Consider the following 16,103-nt stretch of genomic DNA (forward strand, 5'->3'; position numbering starts at 1 on the left):
AGAGCCGGTGAAGGAAGGCCCTGGACATGGAGGAGTACAGCCTGTCCCCGTCGTCGCCTTCATCCAACACATGCCTCCTTCCCTGCTGCCGGTGCCTCTTTTTCACCGGCCCTCTATGGGCCTCAAGAGCCGGCGACACCCCCTCGCGCCAGTCTACGTCCCCGGGGAAAAGGGACCTCGACGTGCCCTGAGTGTGGGTGCGCGACCCTGGCTGACCAGCAGCAAAAAAGTAGTCATCGTCCCCCGGGTGGAAAGCACTTTGAGACTTTTTCCTGGCCTGGGGTGAAAAGAGCTCTTCGTTTTCAAAACGATCTTGTACCTGGTCCCATCTCTGCAGGTCACGCGGACCCATGAGGAAGGGGCCAGAGGGACGTCCATCGAGCAGCCCCTTGTTTGCGTCTACGCTGCCGGGTAAGGAGGGCTCCTGCATGGCGCCCATGATAGCCCTCTGCTTCCCTGGCATGGGCAAGAGCCTCCTGGTCTCCAGGAGGGAGAATGAGCTGGGCGCAGGCTCAGCAGGGCTGCTGTCGGTGAAGTAAATGAAAATCGCCACGAAGAGGAGCCCCCAAGCAAATATCCCGCAGAGCATTCGTTGTCTCCATTGCTTCAGGTGTGGTTTCATGGCAGGTCTCTGGGGTCAGCACCTGGTGTCCTAAAGTGGCCAGGGGCCGAATGAACCTGAAAAACAGCCAGGTCTACAGTTAGCCAACGTAGGACACCTACTCATACATCGCTTGCGAGAGTCTATCTTCACAGGGGAGGCTTAAGATGGGGCATAAGACCCCAGGATTATCTGGGAGCTTTGGCTAAACTCAGGTGTTACATCTTCCCCACCCTGACCTCTGCGAAGGGGTCCCATCATCTCAGTTGAGAGTCTTGGGAGAGAAGAGGCAGAGTAGGTGTATATTTGGAAACCCTCTCTGGGTCACTCAGTGACATGTCTGCCTCTCCACCTCTACAGCTGCTTAATTGGAGCCACCCCAACAACTGGGTTTATAGAATTCTAATTTGGTAAAGCAAAGTAGGAAAGTTGAGCAGAGTTTGCCATCTCTTATCTGCTTATCAGATGGCCAAAAGCTCAAATCTTGTATACTGTACAGCAGCACTGCTGTGTATTTCTAAGGGGCGAATTTCTTAAATGTGACAACTATGTCTGATTCTTCATGGTCTGCCCTAGGCCTGGGAGGCTGCTTGAAACATGCCAGAAGTCCACTTATGGGCCTGAATGAGCCATGTTTCAATGACTATGGCTTATACCAGGAGTTCTGTGGACTTCCATAGTGCCTCAAATTATGCCCACCTACTCCACTCTCACCATGAGTCTCTGAGGTAGTAAGAGGGAAGTATGTTAAAATTTTAAATAAGGGAGGATGAGAGAGCTTGCTGACTCTAGATGAGCCTCCAACGGAGAAAGGGTGACACAGGCAGCAGAGAAAAGTATAAGACAGAATGTAAGAGAGAAGGAAGCGCTCCTCCATGAAGTATTGGAACTCACGTTTATTGCTACATTGATACTTGGGTAGCACAGTGCTTGGTACTAAGAGAAACAATAAAACATTAATAAGCAATGCACCTAAGCTTCAGGAATGTAAGCCAGACCCAGAAAGGCAAAAACGTAAGGCATACTTGTGGAACAATAACTGAGCTTGCTAGAACTAAAAGCTGAGCACAGCACCCAGCTCAGGCAGACACTGAATAAACATGAGTTGAGAGAATGACATGAGTCCATGTGTGTATGCGCGCTGGGTCTACAGGCATGCATGGCTGTGTGTTTGGGTGACACTGTTGGAAAAAGTAGGGAAACCATCTAGGGAAAACTTAACCGGGAAGCTATGCCTTTTCAGCTGTGGAGGACCTTAAAGGCCTACGTGGATGTCTGGGCTGTATGAGAAATGAGAAGAGTGAAGTTCTCTGAGTCAAGACATGATGTGCTGCTTGCATGGGCTTTCAAGAGATGACTTTGTAACAGGTGAGGCAGGGGCAGGGAGGAGTGATAAGAGGAGGTCATTAGTAGACATCACTCAGAAAGGGTCTGATGAGAGGAGCTCAAGGGAAACGCAGTGACTGGTCTAACCCTTCCCACCCTGGGCTGCCTGCTGCTATAACACCAAGGCACATGAGGTGCGGCCACAATGCAACACAATGCTGGAGTTTTTATTTGGATGAGAACTGAAATCAAAGTGAGTGATAATCTGTCAATGTAGGCACCTTGAGAAGCCATACACTGTCTTTGGTGGGGGAAACAAAATGTGCCAAAGACGAAAACTACGTTTGCCTTATAGTTCTGAAGATAATTAAAGATGGCCACAGATTCTCTGACTCTCTTCCTATGGAGAGATGAGGTCTGCATCTTGCCCCCTCTAATAAGGCAGGGGGCAAGGGGAGGCATGACTGCTTTGATCAGCTGTCAGGCCCAGGTCCAGCCAATTCCACTTCCTACCTCTTAGAAAGCTTACCCTGGAGGAAGGCAGCCACCAACAAAGACATCTCTGTATCCTTAATCCCCCAGGCAGTGAGGAGGCCCAAGCTAGCCATGTGGAAAGGCTACATGGACTGAGAGATGCCAGCCAGCCCTGAGCTGCCCCTGCCCCCGCACAGAAGTGAAGAGTAAATAAGCCATCTTGCACAGCCAGGCCAGGTGAACTTTCAGATGGTTCCAGCCCTGGCCAACCTATGACTACACCCATATGGAAGACCTCAAGGAAGAACCCAGCCGAGGCAGTCGACCTGCAGAACCATGAGTGATAATAAAAGTTTGTTTTTCTAAGCCACTGAATTTTGAGGTGATTCGTTAAATCAGAACAGATCACTGGAACAGGCTCTAATAGAGATGCCAAATGAGAAGTGCCCAAAATGCTTCCAACAATTGTGGCGTCCTTGAGACTGATGAGAGTCTAGCCTCTCACAGGGACGATATGAAAAGCAACATTCATTTAATGCATTAATTGTAGCTTTTCAAAAAGTGTTTGCTTTCTTGGTCTTCACATGGGAGCAAGGCTGTAGATTTTATATACAATGATAAATCAAATACACATATACAGAACCTGCTTTCAGTAAGCCAAAAACACTGATGCCAAGAAATGAACATAGGAGAAATAATACCAGCAGTTAACTCTCTGTGCCAGACCCTGTGCTTAGCACTTCTAGATTATCTCATTCAGTCTTCTCAGAACCTAGTAAGGTAGGAAATATTGCTATATCCATTTTATAGATGAGTAAACTAAAGCCCAGGGAGGTTAAGTAACTTCCCCAAAGCCACAGAGACAGTAAGCAGCAGATATGCTGTACAAACCCTTCTGCTCGACTCTGGGGCTCACATTTTTAACGCTAATTTCTGATTCTATCTGATCATACCAACTGAAGCTGTATTTTCTAAACAAGCCTCCTTAAACTATCTGTGGTGAAGGATCTTCTCCCCCACCCCAAATTGTCATGACCTGATACTTCAATATTTCCATTCCTACTCGGGCAATGTCCAATTGCTAAAAAAGTTTCTAAATGTTTCCCATCAGTTCCGTACACATCTCAATCAGGAACTGGTAATAAGCAGTTTGCAGACCTGCAGAGTCTGCCGGCCACACTTACGGCAGAGTCTGCTAAGGGGTATTTCTGAACCTATCCACGCAGGAGGTGGTGCTTCAAATTGTAATGTCCAGCCTGAAGATCTAGAACTATTTCCGGTATTTCAACATTTCTATTAGAAATCACAAAAGTATCCTTAATAAGTTATTCCGCTTCCACCCCAATGGAGTACACACTGTAACACAATTGACACTAATCACTTGAATTATCACAGTCCCATGAGACACTCCCACTTCTGACAGAAGCCTTAATTAATATCTCCAGGCCTCCTGCATTTCTCACTGGCCACCACTGCAGAGGTTACCGCTACTCCTCGGCTAGGCTAACAGAACTGGGCACTGTACAAATGATTTGTTTGTTTTGTAAGGGATACATGTAGTTCAAGGAGTGTATGCGGCGGAGAAGGGAGGGCGGGGGGCGGGCAGAAGGGTCCCAAATGCAGAGATTCCATGTCCACTCCCCATGGTGTCAGGCACATCATCCTCTTGGGCCATCGATGTGTTCAGCAACCAGGAAGCTCCACAGAGCCTTGGTATCCAGTTTTTATTGGCGTTCCATTGGTAAGCAGATTGGTTGAAGCATTGCCCATGGGACTGAATTCAATCTCCATCACCCCTCCTTTCTCCAGAGTCAGGCTGGCCCAAAGTCCCCCACTCTCTAATCACAGGCAGGTCTTTCTGGTGACCAGACCCATTCTGAAGCTACCTAGGGGCCAAGACTCACCTCATTAGCATAACAAAGACACTCAGGTCACTCAGGAAGTTTCGAGGGTTTTGGAAAATCCATGCCAGGAACCCAGGACAAACACCAGACAAATGATTATGCGTATCACAAGGCTGCAGTAGGCTAATTTAAAAGGCAGTCTTTCTGCTTCTGGTGGAAATTGTCATTTCCTGGTTGCCCTGCAACACTCTGAGGGTTTACTGGGGTGGATTACTAAAGAATGGAAAGTCGAGACTTCTTATTTCAGCATTTGTTTGAGAGGCTATTTTTAAAACGCAAAGTCAAAAGGTGAAGCGTGTGCGTAGAGCCACACTAGGTAAAACGAGGAAGCCCTGATCTGTTGGGAAGAAGCTAGAAACCTCGTTCGTACCAGACAACCCTCAGTTGCCTCAGGTCAGCAGAGTCAGGAAGCCACGGAACTGGAGCTGAAAGGTAAACCTGCTAAATTTCATGTCAGGATTCAGAGTATCAGACATATAGACTTTCTCACATATAAATGCTTTGTTCTTAGCCGAAGACATGCAAAAGTCTTTTTTTTTTCGCCCCCGTGCAGAGATGACAGACATGAAAGGGAGAGACAAGGATGAGAGGAAGTCTGTGGACACAAAAAAAGTAAAGGGAAAGCTTAGCTGGGTAGAGGGGGCTGCTGTGGGGCCAGGACCTTGGGACAGATTTTGTCCTCTCCACCTAGTGGGCTGGAAAGTAGAAAGGGTGGGATTTGTGAAGCTCTCTGAGCACCATGAAAAGAATAAGTATCAGAATACAAAGAATGAGGACTTTTCATTAAGGGAGACTTACATGGCGCCTCCTGCACAGTAGTAACAGGAAGGAGTGAGGTCGCTGCCTCAACGCTTGATTAGGCTTCAACTTTTAATAATCCAAAAGCCTTCTCTGCAACTCTGTCACTGCAAGCCTGGTGCCAATTAAGGGAACATTCTCCAAGGATTAAATCTCAAGGTAACAGTAAACCCTCTGCTAGCAAAATGCTACGGAAATCGTTGTGTGTATCCCGTGTCTCAGTCATCAGCGTATTAGTAAAAATCCAGGTTAGAGAGAGGTAGAGGACATCATCAATGTCACAGCCTTAAATCATTCTTTTCCTTGAAATGACCATACAGCCTAATAGGAAGAAATGTTTGGCTAAGAAATAGGAAAAAAAAAAACACATATTTTTCTCTAATATAATACATCATATATAGTATAATGACATAGCTTAAACAACGGTGTCAGTAACGCTCATTGCTATATCCCATCATTAGCTGGTGTGATATAAATCACATCGGTGACATATAAGTGGCACATCAGGGAAATCATCTGTCCCCAGGCACCAATGAAAAAGTGCTCCCTAATCATACGTCCATGTGTGCTTTGTTGGGGATGGTGTAAGTGACTGCAGCTGCTGAGTTCTTGCTAGTTTTCCCCTGAGAACTGGCAAGATTACATGCATAGTTTGTGAGGTGCGGCTTTCTCTTCTTTTCCATGGTAATTCTAACATTTTATCTGGCAGGACTAAAGTTTAAATTCCAAGTGCATGTTTCTGCCTATCTGAACGGCATTTGTCCATCCCCACCCTTTTCCTGCTGTGGGCTGCCTCTCCAGCCAAGCCTCTAGCAAACCTGCACGGTAACACTAAGGCTGTGATTACAGGCAAAATTTAAAAAATGACCTACCACTAGAAATTATTTTAATTGTTCTACCTGCTCAGGAATTTTGGTTCCCATATCTTAGGAACTAATTCTCAAACAAAGAAATGACTCACATTTCCAACATGGGTATTCAAAATCGTACAAAAGAGTGTTTAAATTCTCTTTCAAATTGTTGAGAAAGAAATCACATTTTCCAAAGGGCACAATTTATTACAAGTTGTCAGATGAAATTATGAATTGTAAGCACTGCCAGAGATGAACACTGCAACACAGCTAAGGGTGAATACAGCTACCTTCTTATTTTGTTCAAGGGTAAAGTGAAGTTCGTTCTGGGCTTTGCCGCTTTAATGTCCCTCGTAAGCCCGGAGGTTGACAAGTTTTGATCAACAGTTTTCTTGAATGGAGAGTATCTTTCAACACACTTTAATTGATGTGTCTGCTACAATTGCTATCCGGCCAGGTTTTCTGTTGGTGTGAGAAACACTCATGTCCTTTTTTGTGTAGAAGTTGTCTGAACTGATCTTAAATCTAAGTATTTATTTTAACATTGAAATAATAAAGGAGATTTAGTGTGTGAGCGATAGTGAGACAGTCGGGTATCTTAATAGCCTTCAGCAGTCATTTTCTTTCAAGAATCATTTTTCTAAAATTAGCTCTTGTCGCATATCCAAGAAAACACCCAGTCTGCAGAAAGGAGGAAGGCGCCACCTCCAGCTGGAATTCTTCTAACTTCGCAACCTCATAGGCGCCTTTTACAAATGATCCTCTTTCTTTTCCTTTTTCAGTTTTTATTTTTTAAAAAGCCTTTAGACTGCTAAATGCTTGACACTGAAAGTCCACTCCCTAATTTGTTTTCTCTCTGGGCCCAGCCCATTCTTAAGCCAATGTCCAGAAGAACGAAGAAAAAGTCAGCCCAGGTCCAGCAGAGCTTGATGGTGGAAGGGCAGCCACACGGCCTGGCCGTGTGAGCCCTGAAGGCCAGGCAGCTGTCCCGGGTCAGGCTAAGTCTCCTTGCCACCAGGAGCCGCTTGACTCTAGAATGGATTTGGTAACCTCATGTGCGAGGATGGACACTGCTAGGACTGGCGAACTGAAATAAGCTCGCTTGGCAAAGGCATACGTTTAGAAAATGCATGCCTGGTTTTCCAGTTAACTTTAGATGATCGAGCTGTCTCAGTGGGAGGTGTGTGAGCTACTTGAAGGTGGGACCGCATCATACTCAGTCTTGTATTCCCAGAAAACAAAGTAGCTTGAGCTATAGAAGGTTCCCAATTAATATTTCTGAAGTAAATGAAACGAATGACTGGAATTAATAAAGTATAGTAAGTGGGACTGCCCAGACCGGGCTCTTGGCTGGGTTAGGAGGGAGGGAATGCTGTGTTCCCCAGGCCACCAAAGCTGTCTAGGTGGCTCCAACCAAATGGCCAGTTGAATGGTTAGGTTAGTCTCATGAACTGCAGTCCCAGCGGTAGTCAGGGCAGCAGAGGGAGCCAGTAGCAGTCCTATCAGACGCAGCTATTTACCAGACGCCTACTACGTGCCAGACATCTTGTACAGTGTCATTTTAATTCTTCATTCTCAGATTAATCTTTACAACAAATCCCTTAGTAAACACTGTTATTCTCATTCCACAAATAAAGAAACTGAAGCTCTAAGTGGTCCCCTTCTTATACATTGCTCCAAAATCCCCATCTTTTTTGCACTAGATCACAAAGCCAGAAAAATCTGCACCATGCTCAAAAATTTTTTTTTTTCTCTCTGCCATAAAGGATGATGCCAGATTTGGGGCTAGTCCTCTAAATCGACTAGACCAAGAGATCCCCTAACATCCCATTTTCCATAACATTCCGTTTTCCATAACATTCACTATAGGAACAGACCTTCCTAAGTCAGGCTTCAGAATCCAGCATGGACAGCTCCCCGCGCTCAGCGCTCCCCGTGCAAAGCTCAGCACAACCACCACGTAGATTCTGTCAGTCAGAACGAGCCGCCAGTTCATCGACACTGAGCTATGTCAGTGAAGGCTCAAGATTTTGAGGACTTTGTTATCTACATAGGAAGACAAAACAATTCTGGCTGCTGTTTCTCTGTCCCAGGATAGGTAAATGTACAGAGGAGCGATATAGATTCAAGTAATTCTGGAGTGCTTCAAAGAGGAAGGAGACTAGAGTTGAACACTGAAGGAACTCATCAATATGGCAGGGAGTTAGTCATTTTCAGCCAGTGGAACACGTGAGCCAAGTAAGCCTGGGATGAGAATATGCAGAATATGGTGCACAGGCTGGCGACCAGGAGTGATGGGCTGCGGCTAGACAAGGGTGGGCCACTCTTATTAAAATGATGGTATTAATTTCTGGGCAAATGATTTCCACAGTACAAAGTTTTTCCTCGAGTGGCAAGGCAGATGGAAAATAGTTTAAAAGACACACTCACATACATGAGCCACTCTGAGTAGCTGTTAGCTTTTAGAACTTTTTGCAATGAGGTGGCAGGTGCTGCTGGGGCAGGGGGATGCGGGAATAATTCCAGACATCTATTATTGGTTGTGCAGAGACAACACAGCTGCCTACTAGCCAGGGTCTGCTGGTTTCCGGAAACAGCATCCGTCTGCTTTGGACACAGTGGCCTGTTTGTTTTATGATAATTAGCATTCAAATATTTACACTCTATATCAATGTGCCAAGGCTCATGACTGGAGCTGTAAATTAGCTTCAGCACTGATGCTCAATAGTCAAAAGATGAAAGGCTGCATACCTGCCACTGAGATTTGAAAGTTTTATTCCGATTCCTCAAATGTGAAAGTGTAGGTAGCTGGCAGGTAGGTGGCTCTTAAAGGAAGCCTCTGTATCAGCAGAAGCTGCCACCCTTTCTTAGGAAAAGCACACCTCTCTGTCATAGGCCAGGAGGGGCACCGAGCATCAGCGTGGGTCGCTGGTGGATGGGCATATGATGGTGAGGAAATACTGGCATCACTCAGGTGGCAAGTCAGGGCCCCTGGCCTATCACATTGGGTTACAGAATGAGACAGATGACTGGCTACCCATTAGGACAAGAAAAGGCAGTGTTTCGTTGACCAGAAGGTGCTATGTCAGACAGCCCGTTCAGATCCCTGCCAGCTGTGTGACACTGGATAAATTCTTTGAGCCTCAACTTCTTCACCCAGTGTGCGTCCTAACACTTCCTCGATCGTCACTGCTTTATGAGATGAATCTGCAAGGTGCTGCACATGATGTGACTGGTACGGTGCCTGGCCCAGAGATGGAGCTTGATAAATATAATTTTTCAGTCCAGCTTTTGAAATTCTGTAGAAGTAAAAAACTGGTAGAACAAGCATGAGTATCAGCCCCATGCGTATACACTCAACAGTTTCCAGTGGGCATTCTAAATTGACATGCCATGGTATAAACACTACCTCCTGACCCAAGCAAATAAGCACTGAATAAACTCTGCCTGAAAAAGACCTCTCTCCGGTGTTTCAGACATAAAGAGCAAACCTGTCACCGACTGAATGCCTGATAAGTATCTTCTAATGGCTTCATTGTGTTTATCAGCTTTTATAATTTATGGTGCTATAATTCAACAAATATTTATTATCCCTAAAATGAAGTTGAATATATATTACATGATGCTTTGCCCTTGAAGAACTAAATTAAGTTCTTGGGGAAATTAAGATCTAAATTCTGAGTAACAAAAGAGTGAACAAAAAGTGTACTATAGATTCAAATTCCGAAATCTCTCTTTAGTCCAGACAGTACGGCCTCTGACAAGAACCCAGGGAAGAAAGGGTGCTTAGGTGATCCGCTTTCACATAAAAGTGTTTCATGTGGCAAGAGCCACATCTTTTAAAAAATAAAAGCTAAATGCTTTAGCTTCGTAGCCATTGATCAGTGGGGGGTGGGGGGAAGGGGGGATCTCAAGTATAAATGCTGACAGAAGAGAACTCTCAGAAGCAAATCCACAGAATTGTACCATTTATGTAAAATTTTAAAACACCAGTACACACTTCAGCCAGTAGCTACCTCTGAGGAGGGGGAAAGATGTGGATGAGCAGAAGAAGAGAGGATGCCTGCATTACTGCTGAAATATTTCTTTTCTAAAGAAGATATCTGAATTGATATGGCAAAACATTAACTTATATGAAGTCTGGTAAATAAACTCAATATATTATTGTCTCTATTTTACAGATTTAAAGTATTTACGATTTTAACAAAAGTTGTAAAAATAAAAGTAGTAAAAGCTGTAAAAATAAGAGACATTATTAATTGTGTTAATATTTACATGTCTATTTCCTAATCTTTTGGGTAATTCCTGCTAGCACATTAGCAGAAAATATAAATCTAACATGTTACACTGAATCCAGCGTTGGTTAAAACTTTCACATGACAACACCATCAGTCTAGAAAAGAATAATTTAAAGCTACAATGAGATATGAAAGCACAGACAAGCACTGAGCTTACAGTGAAATAAGATTCTGGCCCTGGCTCCAAATCCATGGGAACTGGGGCAAGTTACTTTACCTGTTGGAGCCTTGGCTTAACCTTCTGTAAAATGAAGATAATCCTGATCTTAAAGGGTTGTTAAAGGCAATATAAAGGTAAATAAAATATCTATTGTTACTACCATCAATAATAGGTATCTAAAAATACCATCTACGCTGGGGATTGCAGGCACTGTGTACCATCTCGTTTACCCCCAACTGGCTGGGAAGATGAAGTCTCCTCCAGTCTCATGTTTCCATACAGAAGGATGTCTTTAGAGTAACACCTTGGCCCCTGCTCCACCGCTTAATCCTCTGCACAGAAAAGGAGTCCCCAGTCTACTGAGTGATAGCCATCGTGGCATGACCCTGTAGACCCGACTGACCTAGCCCAAAGTCTAGATTTGGGTGTCTGGAGAAGAAAAGAGAAGACTGGCAATCCAGTTTGTTCTCACAGCCAGGCCACAAGTTATGCATGACTTTGTCAGTAATAACACATGATTTCTTAACCTCCGCCTGTCTGGCATTTACGGTACCAACCATAGTTCTGAGCAGTTATTTCAGTGTCCCTCAAATCCTTGATCTGGGAACTGTGGGGAAGTCCCTTTTATGGATGAGAAACATGAGTCACAGTGAAGTTACTTGAAAGTCTCACCGTTAATATGTGTTGGAGCTAAGACAGTACCTGGTATAATTGTAGCAGTCAAAATGAGGACGATGAAAATGTTTGCTCTCCTTACATCCCAGCGTTGTTGAAATGCCAAGGGGAAAAATGTGTTAAGAACATTCTACATTTAGATGGGCTACAAATTTATTCAGTTTTCACGACATGAGGAATTGTGAATATTTAGATTGAATTATTATGTTGATGTAATCTTAGATGATTCTTTGTTTCATAAAATAAGTGTAAACAAAAAGATAATCCCAGAATACATTTAAAAAATCACCTTGGCAGATGTAGAAGTACCAGGGAAAACTATAGACATGTGAACATTTTTCTGACTTACTTTGCAAAGCTATTTAGTGGTTTTAGAAATGCAGCCTTAACACTCCCGGGATTTGGTTTTGAAGATAGAACTTTTAAAACTTTAATAGAGTAAATGCCAATTTGTTAAATGACCTAATAACACACTTCTTACATTTGCCATAGAAGTTAAGAAAATAGGCCTGCCATGTCTGCCCGGGGTAGTAATTGTAATAGAAGACTTGAGCTGGAAGAAACACATTAATTTTTATATTAAAACACATATACACCTACTATGGAGACAAATATAAAATCAACTTGAAGATTTAATATAAAACAGGAGACTTCAAAGAAATTTCTCATTGTGGAACTTTTAGCTCTGCCTTCTGATCTTTCAAAGTTGAATGTTCTTCTCCATCCACACAGTTTTCCCTGTGGAAAAATTTCAGCAGCTGGGGTGAGACAAAAATAAGAACCCCAGTGGGCTTTAGAATAACCTAGACATAGTTCAGACGTTTTCTCTCTAGTATGCTTCTTCAGCTTTCATTTTTCAAAGCCAGTAAAAAGTTGCCAGATTAGAAATAATTTCTGAAGTTTCCAACTCTGAGGATTAGCTCACCCTTAAAATATCTTCTAATTGCCAACAAACCCCAGTCATGGCCAATCACTGAGTCCCAGTTCCCATGTGAACAGCACTGTAAAATTTTTGTCTGTATGCACGTGTATATATGAGCACAGTGGTGATCTTTCATTACACACTCACCCATCACTTAATTCATTCATAAATTCTACAGAAATTTAGGTTCTAGGTGTATTATGCTGAGCAAATCAAATACGACTTTTACCCCTACTGAGCTTACAGTGATATGGAAAAGACAGAAATTAAGTACACAAGTCTTGCAGCATATTGTGCAGTCCTAATTGACTGTTTTTTGTTGTTTTTTTTTCACCACATTTCTTTACTCCAGGACATCCCTCCATTCACAGCGATAAATATAAGGCTTGTCATGCTCGAAGGATAGCTGTCACAAAGAAACAAGAAGACAGTTATGTCAATTCCTGGCTTTTAAGTTCGAAAGCTGTAAACAAAGAGTGGGGAAGGGAGGATGAAAATTGGAAATATTACTTGTTAAGCCAGTTTTCTCTTGCTTAAGGGGAGATAAAACTATCTCTGGGCTGATGAGAAGGGCTGTGGGAATTAAAACAGAATTAAATCTTAGTAAGGGTCTCTGAAGAGGGCTGTAACATCCTGCAAAACCCAAACCCACTAGGTTAATGCCACGAAAGAGGACACTAGAACACTAAGTAAGTCTAGGGACTAAACCTAGAAGGCATCTGGCCCCACTCTGCACCTCAAACCTCGAGAGGGAAAGGCTTGCGAGAATTCTCCACCCTGCTGGAATCGGCAGCACAGTGATGATTGTGTAAGCCAGGCTTTTCTGTGCCCAGAAGGCATGGAAGGAAAACTCAGTGTAGCCCCCGAAACAGAGAGAATCCACAGGCTTGAAGGAGATTTGCAGGCATGGACATGGCAGGGGTGGGCGGCGCAGAGGGTCGCACTATGTACCGCAAGGCAGGAAACCAGGGAGGTGACTCAACACCAGGACAGCGGGACAACACGCACATGTATAAATGGATGCTGACTAAGCACTAGACAATTCTCGATGTCACGAGGCTCTCTAAGCCCCTGGAGTCAGAGGGGAAACAAAGAACATAAGTGTTTCTGTCAACTTCGTTTAATTTAATCAACCTGAAAAAAGGCTGGCTGAATTGGCAGTTGAATTTTCCAGTATTTAGTGGAATGGGGTTTCGAAATACAGCTTTAAGTTGGATTTAGATAAAATTACATTCATTTAACACTTGTGGATGCAGACTGAAAATATACACATGTTACATAGATGTCTGGCTACAATCGTGCTAGGTTTTCTATGTACTGATACCTCCCATATTTACATCCACAGCCTTGGTTTCTCCCCTGAACTGCAATCCATATAACCAACTGCTTGTGTGCTGTCTCCCCTTTAAGGTTTTCTAGGAATCTTAAACTTCACATGTGCACACAAAGCATCTGTTATTCTCTTTTCATCCTTAGACTGCCCCATCCAGTAAATAGCATGAGCATTCACCCAGCTGCCCAGGTCAAAACTTTGTTCTCCTTTGATTTTTCTTTCCACTTAAACCCATAACCAGTCCCAATCTTACCAGCCCTAACTTGACACTGACAGCCTTAACTCTAAAATACATCTAAACTCACACAACTGGCTGCCTTCTCCAGTGCCCCAGTGTGGTCTGGCCCCGTCTCGCCTGCACTAGTGTGAAAAACCCAGAACAGCTCTCCCTGCTTCAGTCCTGCCTCTCTTCTGCCGATGCTCCCGGTGGCACAATGAAACATTTAAAATGGGGATTTAACGTGGCCAGTTCCCGGTTCCTTTCCTCCTCCCTCATAGAAGGCATGGATGGTCTTGGTCTCCCAACACTGTATACAGAGTGTCCCCACCTGTTTCAACTCATTTCCCATCACTGCTCCTCGCTCTCACTTCCTCCTCCCATCTCCTGCTGCTTCTGGGGCATGCTCAGCTCTCACCCACCTCTGTAGGCTGTTTGCACAGGCCATTCCTTATGAAGGGAGCAGCCCTCCCCTAGAAATGCCTGGCTTCCTTTTTGCTTTGAAGTCTCAGCCCCATTCAGAAAGGCTTTCACTGCAACAGTCTCTCTCATCCTCTCTTTGTTTTCACCTCTGATACTAATCACCACCTGATATGTTCTCCAAAGGGCGTAAGCTCCAGGAGGGAGACCTGTCTTTCCTCAGTGCCTGGAACAGTGAGTGGCTGGCACAGAGTAAGTGTTCAGCCATTCCAGGAAGGAGGTCAGGAAGGAAAGGCATGAGGGACAGTAAGCCGAATGACTTCAGAGCATAATTTAGGTTGAGAAACCTGGGGAGATCATGTGGAGGCAGTAACATGTAAGCTTACAACAAATGGATGGTGAGGAGTTAGGTACTTGGGGGCTGGTTTATTGCAAGTGGAAGAACAAGGTCTGTGAAAGTCAGACAGGAAGAAATCTGCACACCATGTATCATAACTGGGGTCAGCGAATGGGTGTATGACAGATCCTCTTTATAAAGATCAAGCCTCTTGTTACTGACTCTACAAACACACAGTGATATGGAAACACTGGCTTCTATAAAGTACACTAACAAGAACTTGTGAGAAACACTATAACTTTAATATCTTTATTACATCTAATGAAATAAATGAAAGGCAAGGGGTTTCAGCCCATCCATCAGAGCTCAGTAAAAACCTTCCCTCGCAAACCATTTTAGTTAAAACCGCATGCAACTGAGAAATGGGAACTTAGAAGTCTGACTTCTGGAAGTTTATTTTTGGAACTAGGAAGAAGAGAGAAAAGTTAAAATAATAATAGATCCACACCCACCCAGCCTCGATTGATTGCACAAACTCTTACAGGGCTTCAGCAGAACCAAATATTGACAGTCAACACACTGAGACGGCACCAATACCAAACACTGGAAACCCATATCCGCCCTGGACAGGGGCCAGCCTAACTCTTGAAATGTCAGGGACAGAAACTGAAGGAGAGATAGAGAGACCATAGTCATGTCTAAATCATCAAGACTTGAACTAGAAGCTAATCAGGATGGCAAAAGAAAATAGCACTTTAAAGGAGATGGAAGATGCCCTCTGAAAATTGTTTCTCTGAGATGACACCATAAATCCTAAGTCATTCTGATGAATTCTGGTTCAACATCTATGCTAAACAAGTACCCTGGTTATCTCCCCATCCAGTGGACCCCAGCCCTCTTTTCTTACTGCTCTAATTTCCCTCTGGCCTGCAAAAAGCTCTTTTGTCTAATCTGTAAATAAGTCATGGCATATAAGATGCCCACTCGCCCTTGGTGGGAATACCCACATACACACACACCAAAAAATGAAAACAAAAACATACTGAGCATTTACTAAATATCCAGGCACTGCGCTAGATGGTGGAAATTAAAAGGGCAATACAAAACAGTCTTCCTTGTCATGGTTCCATAATTTAGTGGAAATAACTGCTGAAGTTGTCTTCATGGTAACTGCCAGCCAAGAACACTTCATAATTAAATGAGATTGATGTTTACTTGTATTTTACTCTTATGTAACTTTATAAATAGTATTACAAAGAGTTATACTACACAAATAGTATAACCATACAAATAGTATCTGTATCTAATTTCCATGCTGAGTAAATGAAAACTCTATAGCAGAAAAACAAAAAAAACAAACACACACTGATCCAACATTTATTCACTCAACAAACATTTCTTATAAGGCACACACAATCAGAGATAAAGCTATCCATGATCATACATATATTGCATGCAGTTTAAATGAGATGTTAACACCACTGAACCACAGTAATAAAACAGTACTAATCTATATGTTGCCTCTCACTCCAGTGCGCCTTTATTCATTTTATTTCTGCTCCTGGCAAGATTTAAATATAGGCTTTTTTCCTTTGCAGCAGCTATATTACACTGACTTAACACAGCATTAACTACGGTACAAATATATACTCTCCAGATTGCATTTTGAAAAAGGAAAATGTTTATGATCTCTGTCACAGAAACACTGAATTTATCAGTCTGAAATTTATTTAAAACGTCAGATGAGTTTGATAAAAATCTATATCTGGAACTCATTTCTGAACAGC

At 43.4% G+C, this 16,103-nt stretch overlaps 1 protein-coding gene across 1 annotated transcript in view; it reads right to left on the reverse strand.

Annotated features, from left to right (window-relative positions):
* Positions 1–16,103, reverse strand: part of ST6GAL2 (ST6 beta-galactoside alpha-2,6-sialyltransferase 2) — a 63,017-nt gene that overhangs the window by 25,309 nt on the left and 21,605 nt on the right. The window contains exon 2 of the mRNA XM_011374997.2: positions 6–678. Coding sequence (XP_011373299.1) covers positions 6–622 — 617 coding nt within the window. The 5' untranslated portion in view covers positions 623–678. The remainder of the gene's footprint in view (positions 1–5; positions 679–16,103) is intronic.

This window comes from Pteropus vampyrus, unplaced genomic scaffold, assembly GCF_000151845.1.
Source record: "Pteropus vampyrus isolate Shadow unplaced genomic scaffold, Pvam_2.0 Scaffold259, whole genome shotgun sequence".
In the NCBI taxonomy this organism is placed as follows: Eukaryota; Metazoa; Chordata; class Mammalia; order Chiroptera; family Pteropodidae; genus Pteropus; species Pteropus vampyrus.